The 25445-nt window shown below is 31.3% G+C and overlaps 1 protein-coding gene across 1 annotated transcript in view; it reads right to left on the bottom strand.

Moving 5' to 3' along the window:
- Window positions 1-6730: 6730 nt before the first annotated feature.
- LOC145666911 (octopamine receptor beta-1R-like) overlaps window positions 6731-25445 on the bottom strand; it is a 361682-nt gene continuing 342967 nt past the window's right edge. The window contains exon 2 of the mRNA XM_081734506.1: window positions 6731-24648. Coding sequence (XP_081590632.1) covers window positions 24323-24648 — 326 coding nt within the window. The 3' untranslated portion in view covers window positions 6731-24322. The remainder of the gene's footprint in view (window positions 24649-25445) is intronic.

Below are 25445 nucleotides of genomic sequence, written 5' to 3'. Positions count from 1 at the left end.
AAGTCATATGGTAGTAAATTTCTCTCTCTTTTGGTTTCAAGAGAGGAATAGCAACAGAGACAAAAGTCTAATCTTGGGACATTGAATTCATACCAAAACATTTTCCTTATCTCTTACTGTTTTTGATCTGATACCTATCCAGAGATGATTCTAATTCTTAAGACTTTCCATATAGTTTTCATATACGTATGGCATTATTTGAAAGCTAGAAAGGCTACTTAACACCCCAAGGAAAAGGAAAAGAAGCCTATTTAAGGATGTTTCTAATATATATATATATATATATCGGGTGTTCTAAAAAATGGAGCTCACTAACCACAGAGCACTATTTTACAGGTCAAAATAAACACACACACAAACACACACACACACACACACACACACATATATATATATATATATATATATATATATATATATATATATATATATATATATATATATATATATATATATATAGAGAGAGAGAGAGAGAGAGAGAGAGAGAGACGGATTTAGGACGGGTGCACCGGAGCACATGCACCCCCCTCCGTTCTGAATATGTACTATCTAAAGTGAAATGCTGGCAGTGAAAACAGCAACACTTTCCGAAAAATTTCATGTCATGTTTCTGTTTCGGGCTTAAAAGGAAGCGGATTTTTGCAAAAGCAATAGTTTAAGTCAATTCCTATTACACACCACAGACGCCTAAAGGCATTTTTAAAAAATAATAATTTTATTCAAATTATTTTTTAGTTACTGGTGCTCCCACCTCAAAATATCCTGGATCCTTCCCTATATATATATATACCATATTTGTATTTGTATACTTTTCAGGTCCTCATCTGAAGACGCAAATTGCAATAGGAGGCATCGTCGCAAGTAAAAAGGCATAGATTAGATCTACCGATCCATCAAATAATTACATCGATTCTTGCCAGATGACAATTAAAGACAATAGGCGTTGACACTAGCGCAACGTATTAATTTAACAATTGATGTAACTGGTTGACGAATTCGTAAGCAATGCTAATTGTTCCAAGTTAATATGCGATGTTGCCATATAGTGAAATTTTGATTACCCATATTGGCTGAAGGAGGACCCGGAGGGCATTCCATCATATAATTTTCCCTTTAATTTGGCCTGTAGGATAGTTTTCTGTGGTCCATGGGCGCCATTTTTAGAACACCCGAAAAACAGGGTGGCCCAAAAGTAGGTATACAGTCCCGTCCCGCATTTTATATCATTTATTATTGTTATCAAATAGGTAAACCTATTTTTTTATTTGTTCTGAACGTCCTTTTACTTATAACTCAAGTCCGGAACAGTCAAAGCAAATAAATCCATAAACTAGAAAGTTGCAATTGATTAATGCAGGGGTGTATACCTATTTTTGGGCCACCCTATATATATATGAAAAGGAGGACTGTCGGGAAGATAGAAGTGAATCAATAAATATTAACTTATCTCATGTTGATCTCGATTCTCTGTAACCTTGAATATTAATTACGAAATAAAAACACTTTTCCTTTTTTTTCATATTCTTTTTCTCGACAATTATTACAATCAGTTTTTGTTGTTTTCTTTCTTTAGAAAATAACTTTCTGGCATAAAAATTTATAATAACTCCAGCACCGAACTAACACTGTAACAGCTTGTTTCAGTTTTTAATATTTCACTTAAAACGTGGAAGAAGCAAAAATATTTTTTTTTTTTTTAAATGTAGGAAATTGTTTGTAAATCGTAAACAAAACTTTTCAAAGTTGCGATGTGCTCTAAAGACATGCTCTTCGTTTTGTTTCTTCCATGATCTGTCTTTCCTAGTTTAAACTTTTGAAATAGTGCTCAAAATTTAGTGGGGTGTGAGTAAATGTGACACTTCTTTGCTAATGACATGAAACAGAAAATTAAAAACAACAAAGAAGTAGTGTATTACGCAACATTTCAACGAAGATCTTTCGACTTTCTTTTCTTTTTCTTTTTTTTTTTAAATAAAGAGGCATTGCTCCCGTGTTCAGCCCTTTCCTTCTAACATTGTTCATTTTAATTTTAAATTGTAATAATTCTCAAAGATTATTTGTTTTGGTTATGGTATGTGTGTTGTCTAAAATCATAGTATGCGAATGTAAATGATGTAAATTGTTTCGATGTAAATGATGTTCGCTCAAATTCGCTTAAAAAAAATAAGTCTGCATTCCACTCAGATTTTAAAGGAGTAACAACCCAGGTTGACAATATATATATATATATATATACAGAGGCGGATCCAGGATATGATCAAGGGAGGGGCTAAACTATATTTTGTCGTTTTATCGAGTGTAAAGCAGGATTGAAGCCCTTTCTATCCAGTGTATATCTGAGTGTCAACGGGGGGCTATAACCCCTATAGCCCCCCTTGGATCCGCCCCTGTGTATATATATGTGGTGTTTAAAAACAACACCGACGACGTTTGGAAGGTAATTCCTGACACCAAGATAATACGAAAAATATAAATCAACCTCGGTGTACAAATGCTTCCTTTCGGAGTTACAGGCTGCCGAAAAGATAAAAAAAAATCAACTTTAAAGGTCCATAGCTCCAATACTATGGGAGCTACTGCAGTTGGGTGAAGTCAAATATTTAGTGCCAGATTTAGGTGTGCACCCTCCTTTCTTCGGTTAAGTACACACTATCTAAAATGAGAAGCTAGCAGTGAAAATAGCAACACTTTCCGTAATTGTCTGCCGTCATGTTTCCGTTTGGAATTAAAAGTAAGCAGAGCTTTGCGAAAGCAATAGTTTCACTAGATTTTCTGGAGGTGGAAGCAAAAGAATTCACCAAGCAAAACAATATCCCTTATTCTCCACAGATGCCTAGATTCATCACAGATATTCCATTTTTTTCTTACATTTGTAATATACGATACCTACAAGCCTACTGTATATTAAAGAATTAGTATAAGATTCACGCTATTTAATATAAGTTTAAGTTTTAACAAAACGTTAAGAAATTTCAAACGAGTTCCTTACTCTAAACCTTGTCGCTGATAAATTTTAAACTATGTCTATGTAATTCACTATAAATATAATTTTAACTCAATGAAAATGTTTAAATCAGTTGATTATGGAGGTGACACCTATGTAAATGTGGGTTTCATAAACATATTACATTCATTATTGTTACAACAGTGATACATGTGCAATGAATCATACATTGATTCAATAAGGTTGTAATGTGTGATAATTCGTGGAATGCAACATTATGTTTAATCTAAAGGGTTTCGTACAAACACTATCACTCCTATTCTTAGTGAAAAATTTTATTTAATGTCTTAACAAGTAAGACAATTAAACATCAGGAAAGATTAAACTACTCAATAATTCTGATGAGAAAAATAATCACCAAATTCACACATTTAAATATAGTATACAGCAAGGGTAAAAGTGGATCTGAAAAGGTAGGGGACTTTATGTAGAGGCATGACGCCACGCCTTCCCCCTGCCTATCTTTGCCAATTGTAATTTTTTAGGAACTGGGGAGACGCCATACATATTTTTTCGAGATGGGGGAACGCCGTACCTTTGCGTCCCCCTTCACTTTTGCCCCTGGTATACAGAATGCACAAGGTGTTTGAGGACTGCTTATGATAGTGGGACGCATTAAACCTTTCTAATGAAAAACGAAACATGTTGACTCAAAAGTTAATAAACTACTCAGTTAGTGTTTAAATGTAGGTTTATTGAGTGTGATTACAATCAGTCACAGAAGTCAGAGGTCGTGGTGGCTCGTGGTAGAGCACTCCTGTCAATTGCGTGGAATTCCTGGTTTGAGAGGCCTTTGTAAATGTACAAACTCTGTATACGTGGATTTTCTCAGGGTTCTTCTGTCTCCTCCCATCTTCTTCGATCCATATTTATCCATGTCACCATCACCTTTCCCTTAGCATCTGTGCATAATCGAGCATAATCATGGCACCTTAAACTAAAAAAAAAAATACCTCAGACGCAGTAACGGCTTTAATGCGAGATCGAAATCCGTTACATTTGTATACTACGGAGGTTATCTGAAGGATCTCCACTTAACCACGTGTCACTTGTCCTCCTCAATGTTTTGAATTAGATATTTTTTTCATCAGAAAGAACCTAGATCATACGAGGTTCTTCCAGATGTCAAACCATGTCTATTAATTGCTTTGATCAAAGAAGCCGTTGGTCTTCAGTACACCATGACTCAAACTACCCATATTCTCATTGCATACTACTTGTAACGAATGACTTCATTTATCACTTTGATGATTGTGGCCACAGACACCTTCAGATCTCTGGCAATGATCCTCATGTACTTTCCGGCGCTGACGTTAACAACATTCTGCAGGTGTATATGAATTGCGGTGTTCTCATGCTGCCAAATGCTGTGTTTGCATTTTCGTTTGAGAGAGCTTTGTAGTAGGGGTAAAATAAGGAAAATTTGGAAGAGATTATTTTGTTCTCAACAAAAGTAGCCAGAACCTCGACGTAAGAGAGGTGAGTCCGGTAAAACCGTGACTACTTATCCTCAACATCCTGCAAGGCAATGAACTATTCCACAATATTCTGATAAAGCTCACAAGGAGACTTACGGAAGTGTAACTCACTGATTTGAATGAAACTTGGAAAGCAACTATGGAAGGACTTTCCCAGTGAGTATACTTACAAGAACTTTACAGATATTAGAAGACATAGTAAATATCTTATGAAAAGAAAGTATAAGGAGTACATAGAACACATTAAAATCGATACAAGTAAAAATCCTAAGCGTTTCTGGATCCTAATAAACAATCAAAAAAATAGTTCTCGCATAGCGACAGAACTGACCTACAAAAATGCTTGAGTAAATAAAGAAGACAGGGCAAAAGTATTTAATGAATATTTTGCTAACAGCTTTGCTTCATCCCCTCCCGCCTCTCTTTCGTTCCGCTGCCCTCGTCAACCTGTTTGTTCTGAGTCTCTGTCTTCTATTAGTACCACAATGACCGAAGTACTTTCTCTTCTCTTATCATTACCCCATAGAACAGCGAGCCTTAGAGCCAGATAATATCTATCCTTGCTTCCTACGCAGTGTTGCCAGTTCACTTTCTCAACCTCTTTCTATTTACTAAATCGCTATTTCTCAGAAAGTGTCATTCTCACCAGTTAGAAGAGAGCTAATATCCTCCTATCGACCTATTTCCTTAGTATGCTCACTCTCACTTGTTTTTGAAAAAAAAATCAAAAACAGACTCTTTCAATTTCTTACTCCATTTATAAACTCCTCACAACACGGCTTTTTGCCAGGAAAATCTTGTCTTACTAATTTATCAGTTCTTCTGTCCGATGCTGTGGACAGCATCTCAGAAAATTCTCAACTCGATATTTTGTATTTGGACCTCTCTAAGGCTTTCGATTCTCATCCACACAGTCTTCTTATATACAAACAAACTCAGCTCTAGATTCAATATACAAGGTAAATTAATTAGTCTTCTAGAAACCTATCTCAGTAATAGGACACAACGAGTTTCAGTTTCAGGTTACTTTTCTGACTTTATTCTCATTGAAGTTCTGGAGTTCCTCAAAGCAGTGTTCTGGGTCCACTTCTATTTTTATTATACATGGGCGATCTGCTTTCTTTGTTCACAAACAGCTCTACCAATATTCTCTTCGCTGATGATTGCAAACTCTACAGACAAGTTAAATCAGAGTAAGATGCTCTTGCTCTTCAGAATGATGCTTCAATTCTTCTCAACTGGTGTTACTCTTGGAAACTTAGTTTAAACATCGAGAAATGCGCTTCTCTTTTACGATTTCACTAAAGAAAGGAACCTATAAACTGCATCTTTACAATTGGTCATAACAACATAAATCCTGTCACCTCTTTCAGAGATCTTGATGCTATCATTGACAGTAAGCTTACTTTTGCGGATCATATAAGCGCAATATTTTGTAAAGCAACGAGAAAACTGAGATTCCTTTATAGCTTCACTGACATAAAAAATCCTAATTTTTTAAACTTGTTCTATAAGCCGTATGTTGCTCCCACTATTGAGTACTGTTTTCCTATCTGGTCTATGGCATGCCCTACTCATCTTAAAAAGTTAAATTCTATAATTAATTTCTTTCTAGCCGTTGTATCCTACCGAGTACCTCACCTCCGAACACTTCCAAAAATGACGTTTCAATGTCCACCAATATCAAACCTTCTCTAGTGAGAAACAAAATTTTTGCACAAAATTGTAAATGGCCGTATATCATGTGAACAATTATTAAATCAGAGCATTTTTCGTGTACCCGCTAGAAAACACAGTCTAGTGATCTCTTTTACACTCGAGCTGAGAGACTAAATATTGGCCAAAGATGCTTTCTAAATCCAATAGTTAGTACGTATAATCAGTTACCAGAAACTGTAGACATTTTTTCTAATGAGTATACTTTCAGATCATCTATAATTAAGCTATCTTTGTAATGTTCCCATTCTACTGTATCATCTTGAGCTCAAATTGTTATTCTATTGTTATGTTACATAAATGTTAAAATGTTTCAGTGTAAAATGGCCTAGTGCTGTATCTGAAACCTATTATAAATAAGTAAATAAACAAATACGCATAACTCCGAATTTCGTAATTTCCAGTTGCCGAGTTTAACCCAAAATAATTTGAAACTAAATACACTTAAGATAAATTTTAGGAAGTTACTTTCTGCTGTAAAACCCAAAAGAAAATAAAAAATATTAGAATAAATACACAATTATTTCTTCCATAAGCTTTATTCCCTTCCAAGGTTAGTTGTGGAAGAAAGGGTTAGGGCTTCAACTTATAAATAATCCAACTAATAATGATAATAGTCATAATAATTTTTCAATATTCTTTATACACTGTACATAATAGTTTCACCACAATTTTACATTACGCACACACAATCATGACATTCACTCTTAGATCATTCATACACACAACATAAGCACCAAGTTTTTTTTTTTGTAATGGATAAATTTCCGCATATATATATTATATATACTGTACATATTATTTCTCCTATATACATAATACAATACATATATAATATATACACTCATGCACACATATGAATTCCAATCTTTCCCTGATTATTTGCTTTCTTAGAGCATCAATAAACGGCGACATCTTTCTTTACAACAACAATAACAACAATTTTTGATAATATATATACAAACAGTAATTTGTTTTTAAGTAATAGGATAGACTAACATTGTAGATAGCCTATACGTATTGGCATAGGCTTATGTGTGTCTGTAATAATTTAAATACCATGAAATTACAATATTTGCAGTTGCACATTTAATAAGTAAACAATTAAAGGTGGTAATACTTTGGTAATAATAATAATAATATATCTATACAAATTGAAAACTTAAAGATACTATTTAAAACAGTAGAATATTCAAGGAAAATTGACTTGAGTTTAAGATGTATTTATTCAAGATTAAGAGCTATGTAAACGTCTGTAAAATTTCAAGTTATTATTGCTATCATTCCCGAAAATTTACTGCTATTCAGCCAGTATACACTTCCTTAATACATCTTGGAAGCAATCAATATTTAGTTTTAAACGTAAGTAAAATTTTACTTTGCTAATTTTGAGAGAATGACAGTCATTATTCAATTGGCATTCAATTCAGATTTGTGAATCTAGAAACACATATTTAGGACAAAAAGTGCTTAATATTGAGAATGTTAAACGTAATATGAATCTTAAATGACTTGGAAATTTATTTAAGTGTAATCGGAAACGGAAAATAAATTCAGTCGAGTGGGTTTAGCAATACACTATGTAAACAATTTCTCGTAGCAATGTTCAACCTATTGGTAGCTCATAAGATTAGATCTCATTAAGTGATGTTTTATAGAGCCTCGATGTTGAAATGGAATTTACAGCTCATATCAACCAATCAACCAATGTTAGAGGATAGACTACATTGCACAATTAATAATAAAGTCACCGGTTAACCTTTGCAATCCGCTTTGTGAAACTTAGGAATAGTAATAGGAAGAAGAAGTATTCCAACACTATTAGAAATATTCCAACATCCAAAGCGAATATTCTTCACTATGATCGTAATACTACAATGAAGTTAAATTATGTGATTCAAATCAATAAATGCAACATTGGTTTCGCATAAATCTTTTATACACAATGGATATTTTGCATTTATTGAAGTTCATATGTAATAATTTGTTTTTAATTTATGGCCAAACTTATCTGTAATAAACGTTATCAGAAATTATATCAAATCAAAACTATTGCCACACAGTGTGTCTTGTAATCATGTGACCATAAGAGTTACCCGACTTTCTTTTCTCCAGGTATTTTAGCAGCTAGAATGATGTCGTTAATTAGATTGAGAAACTCAGTCAAATAGTTGATGAAGACTGAAATCAGAGATTCTATAGACTGCAGCCCGATGTAGTCTATAGACTGCATCTATGATATCGACAGATACGCAGATAACATACAATATAAGCATAAATACAAATATAATAGTTCAAAATTTCCATAATCACTTCTGTGTTGATTCTCTAAGAGAAGTATTTTCGTGTTTTAAATCTATTATTAATTTTAGAATTATATTCACATATTATTCTCACTCAGGATATTTCGAACACAATTTGATCTTTCTCTCAGAAATAAGAAATGTTGATAGTCTTAAAATACTTTGTATTGATGTTTCAATCATATGAATATGGGGAAAAGCCACGAAAAACAACTTATTCGAGTCCATAATACATACCTGTAGTTTACAATAAAAGTCTCGATGTAAAGAATAGTCATATTTAAGAAACGGAAAAGGCAAATGTTGTTGTCCTTAAAAACGACCTCATTTTGGAAAGGTAATTTCACTCGAGCCAAGTTAATGTTGATGGCTCGTATCGTCTTTTGAGACTTATGTGAAATTACCACCAGTGCTCGGAACTTCAAAGTAATGCTCAATTTATAATTTCATCACGACATTAGAGCTTCTGGGAACATGTGGTTCACACAAATTATACAATTATAAACGCAACTCTCTGACATGTTCTTGGTTAATACTGCAGACCGTGTTGAGAGGAAATGATTCACCACATACCATTATCTTAATATCAAACCCTTTACATTTTCCTTAGAGATTGTCTGAATAAAATGAGAATTTCATATGATATTCGCAGCATATTTGACCTCAAGAAAGCAATTTAAGTTGAGGTATTGATGATAACCTTGACATATATGAACTTATGGTACTTACTTTTATACGTTATAATCAATTATCATATTAGTTCAAGCATTATCCTTACGTAATGTCTTTTTCGAATAACTTAAACAGATGATTGTGGATTATTGTTACTTGTTATGGTTAAGATATTTTTACACTGTAGATCAAATTATTTAAATAGAACATGCAATAAGACAACTGCAAATATTGAAATTTTCATTGGTATTATTAATACCATTTTCCTGGATAGGAGTCTAATAGCAATAACCAACATCTTATTGTATTGAAAGCATTGAATGTAGCAATTTAATAACTTTTTATCGTTATCTTTTTCCTATTAAACTTTACATAATTGAAGCACAAAATAAAGTTCAAAATTAACTATCAAATTTAATTACCATTTGCTATTTAATTGTTTCACAGAACTGGTGCAAACTTTTAACACGAAACCCCATCATTCGTGTCTAGATCCTTGAACTTATTGTAAACAGACAAATTATAAGAGTAATATATTTAATTTAGAATAGTAATTTTACAGTCAAATATCTTTAACTACCATTTTAAGGTTTACAAACAGATTTTTCGTGATTAAACTAATTTTACCATCATATTTTACAAGGGATGTATTGAAATATAATTTAAATATATTATTAAGCAAAATTACTTTCAAATTTTATTTCTATAACTCCTATCCAGGTGACACTTTATTTGTTACACAAAGAAATCGAACTTCAGGATTGCAACAGAAATCACAACAGCATAAAACTAAACTCTTAGAATACCAAAACAAGGTTTGAAGAGGTAAGATATAAATATATGAAGGAATATGTATATATATATGTTCATTTATAAAATTGTCTTTGAGAAAGAAATAATATACATGACTTCGTTAGCAAAATATACAAATCAGTCTTATGAATAAAATACATTATTGTGTATGAAAGAACAAATTTGCGATAAAAATTAATACTTGAAATGCTTTATTTTTCTTCCATTGATAAAAAATTAAAAATCGAGAACTTACACTACCATTCATATAACAAGACGAAGGGTTGATATTTTGTTTTGGACGTGTCTTTTTTTCCTAGTTTTCTCCATTTTTAAATCAAAACGTATGCATTTATTTACATTCATTACATTATAATAATGTGGGATTTGTAACAGGCATTTATGGATTAAACAGTCTACTTCTAAAGTTACATTAGTACACTTGTACCAACATTTATGATTGTTGTCGCAGACATAGAGGCAATAACGTAACTGTAACTGCAATTACGCACTTAGTTGAGTTACCTACTGGAAAAAATCAAATATGTCATTGGCGATAAATTAATATAATTTTTTAAACGAATTATGATTCATAATATCTATCTATATTGTATTGAAAATAAGATGAATATCATAATGAAAATTGTATTACTCTAAGTTTCACTTAGTTGTTGACTATTAGTCAAAATGGAACTTAAATTTGATTGCATGTTATTTAAGGAGCATACATGTTTACGATTTTTACATGAAATATTCTTTTTTATACTTTGACTATTACAAATTTTCCAACTTTGTTATGTGCATGTAGACTCACTCTTTAGTAACAATTACTTGGAATATTTCTCTCTCAAATAGTTAAGAAGAATATCACGTTACTATAAAGAAGAATCAACCAATTAATGCATAACACTTTTGAAAATTTCAAAACAAGTTAATTACGTAAATTAATGATGAAAAATAAAGAAAAAAGATGTAGTTGACTGACATAATTAATTTGCGTAATCAAAATATAGCGAAGCAATTCATACTCAATGTTTTGTTATATTGAACGAGTTATTGCTTCAGCATACACAATTGAAAGCACATTTCTTTAAAGAAACATACAATTAAAAATATTTACTGTAGGAACTTTATCCTTGTGAGTTTGCAGTGCAAATTAAATAAATAAATAACCGTTTCTTAATTGTTACATTTTAAACATTGAATACACAAACTGCACAACTTAAATCAAATTAGGGTATTAAATTAACACATAATTTGTTGCCTTTCAAACAGTATCATAGAAACGTAAAGTATGTTATATACTAGTTATAATATTAATAGTAATAATAGAAATAATAAATCATGCCAAGAAGCATTTATATTTCTGTTTCTTATTAGCATGTAGCATATGATATTCACTTTAAAAAAAGATAAATAAAATTGGATTAACTAGAAATCATTTTTATAATTCATTTACTTTTTATGTAATTGCTTCTTGTGAAATAAGCTCTTTCATATCATTGAACTCCGTTTATAGAATGTAATTAAAATATATATATAATTTTAGGCTATTAGGCAGTTATATAATAGTCAGTGTTACCAGAATTCTTACATTCAAATTATTGCAAAAACCTTAGTTATTTCGTTTACACTTGAATGCCTCTTTAGTAAGAGAATCAAAGGTTACCAACGTTATCGGTGAAGTAGATGATATCTTAAATCATCACATTGCATAGAATAAAATATATACAACTGTATTTTCTTATTAGTCTGATTGAATATTTTCAACATTTTATCATTTTTGATAAGGAATGTTATTTACTATTCGTCTAAGTAAAACTTTTATGATAATGTGCTTAGAAATAAATGTATTTCTTTCTGGTAACACTGACGCAATTTATACATCCCTAATATGTAATTAGCTCTCTATCGATGACATGAGTTGAAACTGAGTAACAAGCCTTCAAGCAACTAAATAATTGTTACAAATAATAACTTGTAAATGTGCTGGTTAAAGTCCTAGTTAGTTTAATACATGAATAGTTCTAATATAAGAACACATAACAATCTTTCTGAATCAAATAATCAAAAACAACGAAAATTGGATCCTATGTGTACTTGAAGTCCTGTATTGTAGTCCTCTAGTTATAACTTGAAAGCACAAAGAAAATGAGTGATAAATATGAATACAGGACGGTGAAGGAATTGATGAAGTGAAGAACGTATGTGGAAGCTCGTAAACAGCAAAATATAAAGAAATGTTATTGTCCTTAACATGTTCACGTAACTAATAATTGAATCATATATTCGTACAAGATATGAGCGTTACATAACTGAATCATCGTATAGTTGTGTGACGACAGTAAAAAGCTTAAACAAAAACATATTGTACTAAAGTTTGTACCAGATTCTATAATTTTCTCAGAATTTCTTATTCTATCTGTGCACAAAATTACCTTATATTTATCATTAATTTTTGTTAGTTTATAGATGTAATCGTTGGACATTACGTCAATTTTATCATATAATTTCTGCTATTAGTTTTCACACTTGCTTGCATTCAATAGTTCTTGTTTCTGTAATTGAAAATGTATTTTTATGTGTGGAATAAATAGTATTCGCATAACATTAACGGTGATTTAATCGAACATGTTTTTGGTTCCAGCCCGGAAACCTGTGAATCGAAAAGAAAATCGAAATACATTTCGACATATCGCCTATGTTCATAAAACTGAAAACAATAATTCAGTGATTTGCCAGAAGAGAACAACAATGCGTTTTGTTTTAATCCTTTGAAATCATCTTTAATTAATCACTGTTACAAGCTTTAAAAAATAATGAGAAAATTTGAAACGATAAGTCGTGGAAACTAAACTACACCAGTTGTATTTCAAACCATATTTCTCTCTTCTTTATAATTTGGCTTTCACCTCAATATCGTTTATGGTTTCAGACTGAGAAATGATTTTTTAAAAAGAAAAAAAAATATTTTTGGTTACAAAGTCCAAAACTGATTTTTGTTGCAAAATCTTTCTACGTTCCGGGCTCGTAGTTACTTTTTTTTAAAAAAATCGGTTCGGTTCCTGAACCGAAAATAATTAGAGTTCAGTTACGACTATCGTTTCTGTTATCGACACTGTAAATAGTGGTGATGCAGTTACTGCTCAACGGAAAGTCCAAAATTTACCTTGAAAATGCCAAAATTCCAAAGGGTATGTGTACATTCATGACTTTTCATAATCCTGATGAGTTAAGGTATTCAATTGAGTAGCGAAGAAATGAAATCAAAGGTATGCAGCATATACCGTTATACAATAAATCAATAAACTTACTTGATTTTTAAAAGGTTATAACTCATTCCATATAGTACATTAATATGCAAACATGTAAAGTAAACAATTTTGTGTTGCTACGAATATTAACTTTGAAAGAGTTCATTTACCAAAACTTCCATTATAAGTAGGTGTATTTACTCTGTTTATCCGTATGTCAGTCCCAGAGACAAAAAACCTTAAGAATTACTTCATGAATCAAAATCTACTCTGGGCAGGACGTAGAGAATCAAAAAATTTGAATCGAATTCAATCATAGAGGAGGTCTATCTAACGGTAGTAGTAGAAATAGACCCTTTTTGGTTTTAATGTTTATCACTATAGAGCAAAAATGGTGATAGATAGTTAGAAGTAGTGTCATATGATTCGATTAAGCGACCCCAAAATACATTTCACCTTCATTCTTAACTCTTTGTTAACACCAGAAGTGATAGAAATTTGCCACAACTTCCGGTTCCGGGGGCACGGTGGCTCAGTGATAGAGCGTTCACCTCATGTGCTTGGAGCCCCTGGTTCGGTGCCAGCTTGTGCCGTGTGGACTTTGTGGTGGACACACCGCGTGCTCGTGGGTTTTCTCGGAGTTCTCCCGTTTCCTCCCACTTCTTCATTCCACCATTTCATTAATTTCTCATAATTACCGCCTCCTTTAGCCTAACCGGCATAACCGTGGGACGTAAAACTCAACTTCCGGTTTCAATATCAATTTACGAAGTACAAAAATGACAAGAGAGTGAGATTTCGTTTATGGAATCGAGTAGCGTTCTAAGAATAGGTACTCTCTTTTCTTAACTCTCTATTCAAGCCAGAAGTGTAGAAATCAACCACTTTCGGTTTTAACGTATCACTTTGGAGCATTTTCCGTTTGGTTACTTTGATTAGTATGCGATTTCAAATTGAAATCAAGTCTTTAAGTTTTGCGTTCCACGGTTATGCCGGCAAGGCTAAAGGAGACGGTGATGATGAGAAATGAAGGAAATGACGGAGTGAAGCAAGTGGGAGAGCCCCTAGAAAACCCACGCACAAGGTGTTTGTCCATCACAAAAGTTCACTTGGAGCGAGCTGGGATCGAACCAAGACCCCAGGCATCAGAGGTGAACGCTACATCACTGAGCCTCCGCGGCCCTTCCTGCGATTTCATATCCAGTATTAAATTACCAAATTTTTAATAATAATAATAATAATAATAATAATTTCACATCTTATATTTACTTTCGGAAAGACTTTTGCATGCTATCCCACTGCAGTATTATTTTTCCACAAAATTTGTTCTTAATAAAACCACTGCTCTATTTAATTAGAGTAATAATTATTTTGTTTGTACTTTTTTAATTAAAAGCAGTTTATTCCAATATTTTTATAATGTATTCTTAATTACGAATGTAGTTTAGTTTTGTGAGTAGCTTCCGGCCCCTGCATGTTCTTCACGCTCGCCAGGAGACTTACCCCCAGGTTGAGAACTATTGCATTACATTTGATTTGATTTTGAGTTTAGCGTCCGGTTCAGCAACGAGGCTGCATGAGATGTTAGCCTAGAGTTTAACCTGGGATTCAAACCATATGAGCTCTCCTGGGAATTGAACCTCGGTCTCCCAAACCAAGAACGCGTACGCTAACCGCTTAGTTACAAGGGATCCCAACTATTAATTAGTAATACCGTTATTGCGTAGAGAAAATGGTTTTCTGCAGAAAAGAAATTAAACATCAAAAGATGTTGTGTATACAATTATAAACAAAATTCCTTTATGTGGTGTAAACTGTAAGGCTACTCGTTTTCTTATTACTAAGGAAACTGAATTTTACTATTGTCTTTTGAAACATTACTTTGTATAATGTTTTTGTTTTTTCATATACTTTGTAATATGTTCATTTAAGAGTGTAAGTTTTCAAATACTTTGAAATCTGTTGAAAACTGCCTAAGAATTTTGAACACGTGTCATAACTCATCCCACAGCTAGCAGTCTGTAAAACAACATTTCAGTGATAGTTAGTAATGCTTCAGCACACTAACGTTAGAATAACATGTTGATATTTAAACGATTTCATGAAAACGCGAGAAATTTTGTGTGACGGGGTTTTCAAAACATTACATAAACAACGTTCAAGGAACATTAACCTTCAAGCTTAAACAATCTCACCCTTCCGCAAAAACAAAACAAAAAAACTTCATCAAGCGAACTAACATTTATGTAGCAAATTTCTTTGAAGGTTAGACACGTGTCGAATAGCAAGCGGCTATACGATGCTTAACCAGGACTTTGCTTCATTTCGAGCTAAAGCAATTAACATTCTTTTAGTTAATGTATGATCAAGATTAGCCTTTTTGTTCCGAATATTTTCCGTACAATAATCTTATAAATAAGTTTTATATTTTATAGAATTTTACAATTAAAGTAACATCAAAAATTAAATGTAAAACTTAGAAAATTAGAGAATTTCTACATGACTTCATCTTGGTTAAATATTTTCTCATTTTTTGATTTTCTCTCCTATTTTCTCATTTCTCATATTGGTTAAATATTTCCTCATTTTTTATTTTCTCTCATATTTTCTCACTTCTCATGTTGGTTAAGTTTTTTCTCATTTTTGATTTTCTCTTTTATTTTCTCATTTCATTTTGATTTCTCAAGAGTGCAAAGTACACCCCAATATGTGATAATAATCAGTAGATAATGAAAGTACCTCTATATTATATATTAAAGATCCAGTTGTACTCTTTAAGAAAAACCGATCACTAAAATATTTCTACAATAAATTAATTAAGATCTATATCACTTGGGTACAAGGAAGTTAAAATTATGTTGAAGAATGAAATAATAGGAATTTAAAAACAGCAATAATCATTATAAAATTTTTCAATGTCCTTAGCTCATCTTTTTTAAGTTTGTGGTACAGATAATTTGCAGAAACCAAGAAAAAATGAAATTCATTTGCTTATAGTTTAATGTGTGCGTACTTCAAAACATAATTTACATTTAAATGCACAAACCGAAATGATTTTGACTTGTATGCGAAATATATTATGTAGCCTTTTGTCTGCAGTGTTGGTAATACTATAGAATGTGATGGACAATACAGTTTAGTTCAGGCGAAACATAAGTATTTTGAAAATGAATTTAAATTTACTCTCAGTTTAACGTCCCATGATAATACTCTTTATGTTAAAGCAAAATATGATTAAACCAAGTGAATGACGATGAAAATTGGTAGAATGAGAAAGTGGAAGAAAACGGGAGTACCCCGAGTAAACCCAGGGACACGATGTTGTCCATCACAAACTTACATAGTTAGGAATCGAACCAGGGATCCCATGCGTCAGAGGTAAGCGCTCCACCATTGATCCACCATGTTATCCTCACATGTATTTTCAATTATTGTAGTAGCTCCAGTTGCTAAATATTGATTCTTTGTTCATATAAAAGCTGATGATAATACTCCTTTTAAGATATCAACGATGAGTCGAGAACGTCAATATGTTGAGTTTGGAAGGTTTTCTTTCTTCACTATTAATGTTCTTTTAGAGTGTGTTTCAAAGCCGAAACGGGATTGACATTGAAGTGATGTTATGAAGTATTTGAAATGAAAAAAAAAAGTATACGAAAGTACATGTGGCTATAATGTTTAGGATTAACTGTAATGAAGTGTATTTTGTTTTCGTTCATGCAGTCAGTACTATAATATCCATACTGACAATGATTTCTCTGACATATTAATTAAAAGTAGCTAGTCTTCTTTACCTTATAAACGTTACTTTCACTTTTAAATGTTCAGTAATCATAATCATAATCATTCTTCAGACAATATCTTTACTGTAATCTAAGGTATAAGTGGCTTAGTGATAGAGTGCTCATACTCATCTTGTACAAAGCGTTAAAAGTTTGACTTAATCACTGTAAGTTTGTGGTGAACACATAGTGTCTTTGGTGTTCTCAGAAGGTTTTTATTTTCTTCCCATCTTATAACTTTAACAAGATCATAAAGAAATGAGTAATGTTTATAAACTTTGCAGAACTGAGTTTCTGCACTCTTATGATCCTAAATATATGTGCCAATTTTTGTACGAATGCATAATACAATGAGAGGGGTTAGGCCTAGGCTTTGTGGTTTATGTTATTGGATAGTACATGTATTTTTTTCATATAACAACCCACTTTTAGAAACTGACACTATTACATTTACCAACTTCAATAAAGTCTTCAAATCTTTATTCAACATTAATTTCATGAATCTCTCTGGACCGAGTGTAGAATCATATGAGACGTGAAATAAGGATTAAATTTTGATAAAATTATTGCAATTTTTGTTATATCTAACTTTATCAATAATGGATGAGATAATTGATACTAAAATATGTCCGGATATATTATAAGGTAGTTCTCATAAGGAATAAAAAATAGTATAATATACCAAAATGTAGCATTCAAAACAATACGTATTGCGTCAAGCTGAATTTGTTCTGATGCAATATAAGGAACTTATAAATTTCTCAATCACTAAACAAAATTAGTCAAAGATATAAATATTCTCTAGTAAATGAATGGTTAAGCCTGAATACAATATTCACAAATGAAAATAATTATTTCGTCACCCAAGTAAAATATTTTAACTGAGATCAATTTTACATGTAACTGTTATAACGATATCATGTATTTTTAATATTATTACTTGTATTTACGGGCAATATGTGCTATTAAAATATGTACAAGCTAGCTAAAAGAAGAAGAGGAAAATATAGAAAGAAAATTAATTAATTTCCTTCAGATATTATTATTGATGTTTTGATGTTCTGTTAACATAGCAATCTGACGATGTGTGTTATTGGTCTCATAGCAACGAGAGAAATATGATATAACAAAGGATCCATCTTATATAATCTACATGTATGTTATTTAAATGGTGTAAATGTTTCCTTCATTACGTATTATAATAAAAGGTAATATCAGGATGGAGTGTTTAAATGAATTTTGGTAAAATAGTAAATTAGATTACAAATATTCGAACTGTGGGGTATAGTGTAACGCTATATAAATTGGTAATTTTCGCCGCATGATTATATCTTATGGACCTTACATTATATAAATTGGTGGTTTCCGACACGATTGGGTTACAATATTTCAATTCTGGTATATAAGGCCATCCAGGCATAGTGTGTTGCTTTTATCAATGGTGGTCATTGAAATGGCACATCTTAACTTGACAAACTGTTAACGTTTAGACAATGTTAATTCTATTGATCTGAAATTTTTGGGAGAGAACTAGTTGAGAAGTGAGTCCTATAAAGATGGTGAATAATTGGCGGTAATGCTAGTACTGGTCGAATTCACTTGGCATTATATACAATAGAATGTTGAGATTCGGTTTCATCGACTATAAGTCTTTGAATGCCATAACCTATAAGAGCACACATAGTTTTAGTTAATTTTAAATTATAACTGATGCTTTTTATTAACTATTCTGTATATATTAACAGTTGAACGACTTTTAGAGTGAAATCTGTATGTTTCTGATTAGTGAATGTATTAGCCTATAATTATATCTTATATTTTGCCTGAAGTAAAAATAATAAATTAAGCTTAACATGCTTGTTACTCAGTTAAATAAAGTTTTAAAATGCGGATATTGAGTTTGTTCTTTGTAATACGTTAAGCATCTTGTGCGTTGCGTTTGTCCTTATGTCTATTTACCAAGTATTATACACAATATTTTTTCTTAGTATGTAAATTATACCTATACGATACATTTGAAAGCACCTACTTGATATAAAGTATATGCTGATTCTGCATAACTTTACTTCAAATTTTTACCTGTTTTAACGATTTCTTTAAACATGTATCGCGCGCGTTTGTAATACTCCAGAGTACTTTATATTATGGATAACTACTGTATTTTTTAGTTCTTATGTTTTATTCTTATACACCACAACAATTGATTCTGATACTTCTATATGTTGTTTATATACATATATATACTACATTTAATCATGATATTCTGCAAGTTCGTTTTTTATGATTATTGTGATTATGATATTATGAGTTTCTGATACCAATGTAAGTAATGAAAAATGATTATGAATAATGATATACATACACATGTTAATATTGATGAATATCTTTGCACCCGTTCAAGTTTCCACTTTTGTTTTTTTAATACTTACTTTATTTTGAGTTTCCTAAAAGAGAACTCCAAGTAGTAATTATATACATTAATTACAATATTATTGCATGAGTACTTGTTAAAGTCAGTTTATTTCATATAATATGTAAAATCTAGTTCTCATATATCACTCAACAATATACGGCGTTTCTTATCACTTCAAGCACTTCACAATTCTTTCGTTTCTCTCATTTGTAGTCCAATATACATTGCATTAATCACATTTCTGTGTCAGGGAAGCTTTTGAGTTTGTTTTACATTTACCTGAGAGGTATGGATAAAAATTAACAATAAGGAATCGACTACAGAAAAATCTTTTAAAATAACTATTTAAAACAAAAAACGTCGTTCATGTTATTTTTATAAGGACGGATATTTCTTGTGAACGACAAATGCTAACACAACTTTAAGAAAGTTAGTAACTACACAAACATTTTTTCTAATATCATAATAACTATAAATCTTAAAGTTAATGAGTTGGGTTATCAAACATTTACTACACGAATGATACACAAACAGTTTTAATACAGGGTAGAAACAACCGATTATAATGACAATAGTCAATCCTTAACAGTATTTGTTTCTCGTGGTATACAGCATTTGAAATGCCATATTTACTGTTCAAATTTGTTAGTCATACAGTAGTAAATGAAGTTATTTAGTGATAAGTAAGAAGCTGGCTATCGTAAGTTAGTACGCACTTTCATGTAGGATAGCAACATACGGAAAACATTTATCCTTCATGTAGAAAAAAACAGAAATAATTAACGTTACGTATATTATTTAAGCAATTTTTAATATACTAATAAGTACTGTCAGACTACTTCAATGATTTTCAACAATATATTTTGTTTCAGAAGATAAACGTTTCTCGTTTATCTAAAATCTAGCACGACAGTTCATATAATTTTATTTAAAAAATAGTTTCAGCTTAGATTTACTGTCGGCTGCCACGCAATGAATTACAACATGCTACGTCCAAACTAATACAAAATAAATCTTTAAACAAGTAGAAAAATCCTAATTGTTTCAACTCAATTTTTGTTTCAAGCAATCCCAATTGTTGTAAGAAATTCATTTCTTGATGTACCATATTACAGATTTATATACTAATGAACTCATGAATTGTCTGCTTGATACAGCATGAGAAACACACAAAAGAGCCCAGATTCAATTTTGGATCTTTGTAACTTATATTGAAACTGTGAAGTATGTTAGAATGATAGAACATTTGAAGGATTAATATAATATTTTTAATTTTTGACAACTTTTGAAAAAGAAACTGCGTATTTCTACAACTAGGATTTAAAAATAACATCATATTTTGACTAAAACGAGAATTACTTTATTATGTATCTTGAAGTATTCATTATATGTCTTCAACATACTGTGGATAGTGTTGTCAATACCAGAGAATTGTTAAAATGATTATTATTTAACATATCTGAAGAGCACATAGACGATTACATTTTATATTTTTATAATTTGTCCCAGTATATACTCGCACAAACCATACAGTAATTAACTAAACCATCGTAAAAGGAACAAACACTTTGTCAAAATAAGTATAATTTGAAGTAAATATACATCATATATTCTATTTAAATATATTATTTTTCCAAGTAACTTGTTGATAACAAACACATCACCTTTCTAAACATTTGTGAGCATGACAACAGTATGTTGAGATTATTTCTCATTTACTTTAATTAGTTGATATTATATATTTACTTGTTGAATGCAGTAAATAGCTTTGATAAAAGATACGAACAATCACAGTTATAATTTTCTTGGTTGAAGCTATACTGAACAAATAACTAGAATAACCAGCTGAAATCTTATAAAATTGTGTACCCTGAACAGGATTACCATCTCAACTCTCTTGTAATGTAATAAATAAGAACAAATAAGCTGATAAATAATAATATCGTTTAATAGGAATTCTTGACGCTAATTTTGCATCATATTTTCAAACATTTAATGTATATTGAAATTTTTACATTTTTAAGTGTATTTTTGTGACCTGGAAGAAGAAATATATTATTATAACATTGTTTTGTAATGTAAAAATATGTTGAATTCAAAAACCAACTTGCTTGGATTCATAACAAGGATTTAACACAAATTCAATGAAATATACAAATAAGGTAAAGAAATAAAATGTCAGTATTTCTCATTTTCTTACTGTTATTATTACTGTATTTTAATAAAATTTTGATTTTAGATGCTATGTAGCCTTCCCTGCATTTATGCTTATTGTTCCAAAACCACTCTAAAAATATATAATAGTTTATCCTATAAATACAAATACAAACAGACACCATAGTTCATTGTCTTCATTCCAATCATGTCACTCGATTTTTCACTTGTTCAGTTTAATCCGTCGGAAGGAAACATGTTTCACTTTTGGTTCCTTTTAATAAATATCACCATTACACTTTCACTGTCTTATTTGGCACTTCCCATTAAAAAAATAATAAATTGAGCACTTCAACTCACATGCATCACATTCCCTACATACACAACTGTATTTTATGCATTTTTCTAAAATGTATTCCCTGGCGGTGAGGTTTATATCAAAAGTTTATAGGTATTACTTATTATTAGAAAACTGATAGAATGTGCTAACTTAATTTCTGAAAACATAAAACGCAAAACGTTATTAAGAACTCTAGACCAGATCGTCTCATCCACAAATTCTAAAGAACTGTTGGGTGGATTAGAAATCATCGTGCTCGGTAGATCAAATGAAAAACACGCATGTTTTTTTCATCCAGTTGTTCAATTTTTAAAATTGAAATGTATGAAGAAGACAAGATCTCGACGAACTGCAATAATGATTCGCTGCAACATCATTCGCCTAAACTTTCCATTGTCTCTGCTAGGTACCTAGGGCTTGGATACTCTATTGGCTTTTGGCAACTAAAACGTGTTTGTTGGATCTGTGGGCACAAGCTTACATAATAAACCCAGCAACAGAATAGAAACAGTGAAGGAAACGTATGCGTAATTTCCGTGGTGAATTCTGGATCTTCAAGGAGGGTATTACCACCAACTACTCTTCTGATTCAACACTGAGTTTATATTGCTTACGAAAATATAAGGAAAACATTAATGTCTTTTTAACATCTATGAGAAAAGATATGCTATTTTTTATGCTTCACCTCATAGTAGTTGTCGCTATCTGCTGAATGACTGACCACTAAAGTAGAACAAGAGCCACTTAGTTTTTTCAAAGATGTTGAAGAATAAATTTCAACAACTAACTAATTGTGGTAATTTAGTTTTGTGAATTGTAATTGTGAATATTTCTTTTCTGTGAGAAAACTAGTAATAATTTAACATGCGAATTATTTTATATGTATGATAATATTCTTTGAAAATATCTGGTCTAGATTATTAAAAATAAATGAATCTTTACATAAATTTCAGAACGTAACTCAAATATTTTTATCTTAAATTTATAAATGTAAGTATACTATACTTACTCCTAAGTACTAGAACTTAGTCAATCATGAGCACCCAAGCTCTCTGTCTCCAGGTTAAAAAAATACTACATAATTCATTAAAAAATACGTTTAACATATTTCAATCATGTGTTATTTAATATTTTGCTATGCGAAGGATGCCAAAATATTACAGAGATATCTAAACCTATATTGCTTTGCCGTTTATGCATCTACGTAACTAACATTAAAATGTTCCAATTATTACATGTATATTCATATTTTGTGATTAAGTTCATAATTTCCGCTTTCAGAAAAAAAAATCTTATTGCTAAACCATAATAACGTTACTGGTTCAGTAGGTTACAAAAATGTAAACCATAATTTGAATTCTTGATTATACAAGTTAATTAACGTCCTATGGCCATACAGAATTACAAAACTATTAATACTGAGGATTAGATAAACTGTTTAGTAGATGACATTGTAATGTGTAACTAAAGAAAGCAATATTATTTATAATTTAATATAATTAATGTAAAGTATTGTCCAAATAAACTTCCTAGCAAAATAAGCAGCAGCATCTCACATTTTGCCAGGAAGGACAAGATTGATCATCGACATGAAAGATTCACGTCTTTTTTAATCAGTATACATTTTATTTTAAAAAGAAAGCATTTTCCAAAGTCGAGGGAGCAATTACCCCCTTGCTCTCCCAATATGGTGCCCCTGAGTCTAACTCTACTTATTAAAATTTCTGTATTTTTGCTTATAGGTAGAATTAATTAAAATAATTATTAACCCCCTACGGCCAGGAAAGTTCTGTATATTAAGCAAAAAAAAAAAAAAAGGTTGTTTACATACAAATGCCAGAATATGAATATAATAGGGTGTGTGAGTGACCTGTCTATTTTTAATAAGATTGTACCTAACTTCTGTGCTTTTATACGCTTTCTTGAATGGTTTCATTTAAACAAGAAAGAAATAAAACAAGACTTATACTTTACACAGAAAATATCCTAATAACAAGGAATATCATACCTTAAACAAATGCACTTATACATAGCTATTATTAACTGATTTATTTTCAATCTCATCTGCATTATTGCCATGATTTCGTCTTATTTCCCACTAAATTTGAGCAAGAAAACAATAATTCACTGTTTCGAACTACTTAACCTTTAATACTGCCTCCTAAGTATTTTTTATATCACCAACCAAATTTTAAACTAAGATATTAAACACGGGAATTTATTACTCCATCGTTATGGAGATATGATCTTAAAAAACAGTAACACCTCTTTGAAACATTCCTCACAAATTTGGATCGCAATGTTACTTGCACAACATGTCATATATATATAATTTCACCCTTTCACCTTAGATTATGTTTTGATTCGACAATAAACAATAAACAATTCAGTAAACAAAGTAAAACATTTATGTTTCACACATATTGAGTAGGTGTAGGTGTTTTCCAGCAACTGAAACAGAAAAATACCATTTGAATTGTGTTTTTGAAAGCCTCCCGAAAATCTCTGTTGAAGTAGGCATAAATAAGGGGATTCAGGGCTGAGTTGAAGTAACCAATCCAAAATAGTACCGATACAACTATCGTAGGGCAAGGACACGCTTCGTCACATATCGTTGTAATCACATACCATAAAAAGAAAGGCAACCAACAGATGAGAAAAGCGCCCATTATAATACCAAGTGTTCTGGCGGCTTTGTGTTCTGTTCTCCAAGATGGCTGCCGTTCTCGGACCATAGTACCTGCAAAGATAAGAGAATGAACAGTGTTAATATCATCAAACACTATAAGTTAAGAAGCAATTTTAGTAATACAAAATCACGCTAATGCAAAGTTACAAGTAAATTCAAACTATGAGTTCTTTTTTTTTTTTTTCTTTTGGGCTTCGTTAAAATTGAATAAATTTCTTGATTTATGTTTAACGTCGATGTTCATCATCCAGCCCTTATGAGACGGAAACTAAAGCCTGCTACAAACATCTTGGCATTTCAGCTAAACGAATAAAACGCAAGCTCTAGCGCCACGTTGCCAAGTGGTAAAGGGGTGTGGTTTAGCTCAGCAGACGAACTTCAGCGCAATCAGATAACACGGGATAGACGTAGATGTGTACAAAATAAACGTGGCAATACCGCTAGACTCTCATTAGCTAGAAGCGTTTAAAGAGAACTTGAATCGCCGCCTTCAAGTGCCAAGATGTTTGTGACGCCGTTTAGATTTCGAACATTTCAGAGTTTGTCGATAATATTATCTATCGACAGGAGAATTCAAACTTCTAAGTTTTAAACTTCTAATAGTATATTTACAAACAATTTTATTTAAAATTATGTGTTTTTCTATTTCAGGGAGTAAATTTCCCCTTGCCCTTCTCAAATGATGTCCCTGCACCTTTAGCTTATAACCTACTTGCATTAAATTCACGTTTCGTACATCGTTGCCTTTAAAATGAATCTGGATTTTGAATGATACCATATCCATGTATCAGCATTCATAAATGCGAGAATTAAATTTAAAAAATAATTCCAGATTCATCTAAAAAATA

Source organism: Thermobia domestica, chromosome 12 (genome assembly GCF_964235325.1).
Source record: "Thermobia domestica chromosome 12, izTheDome1.hap1.1, whole genome shotgun sequence".
NCBI lineage: Eukaryota > Metazoa > Arthropoda > Insecta > Zygentoma > Lepismatidae > Thermobia > Thermobia domestica.
This window is presented reverse-complemented; position numbering and strand designations above follow the sequence as displayed.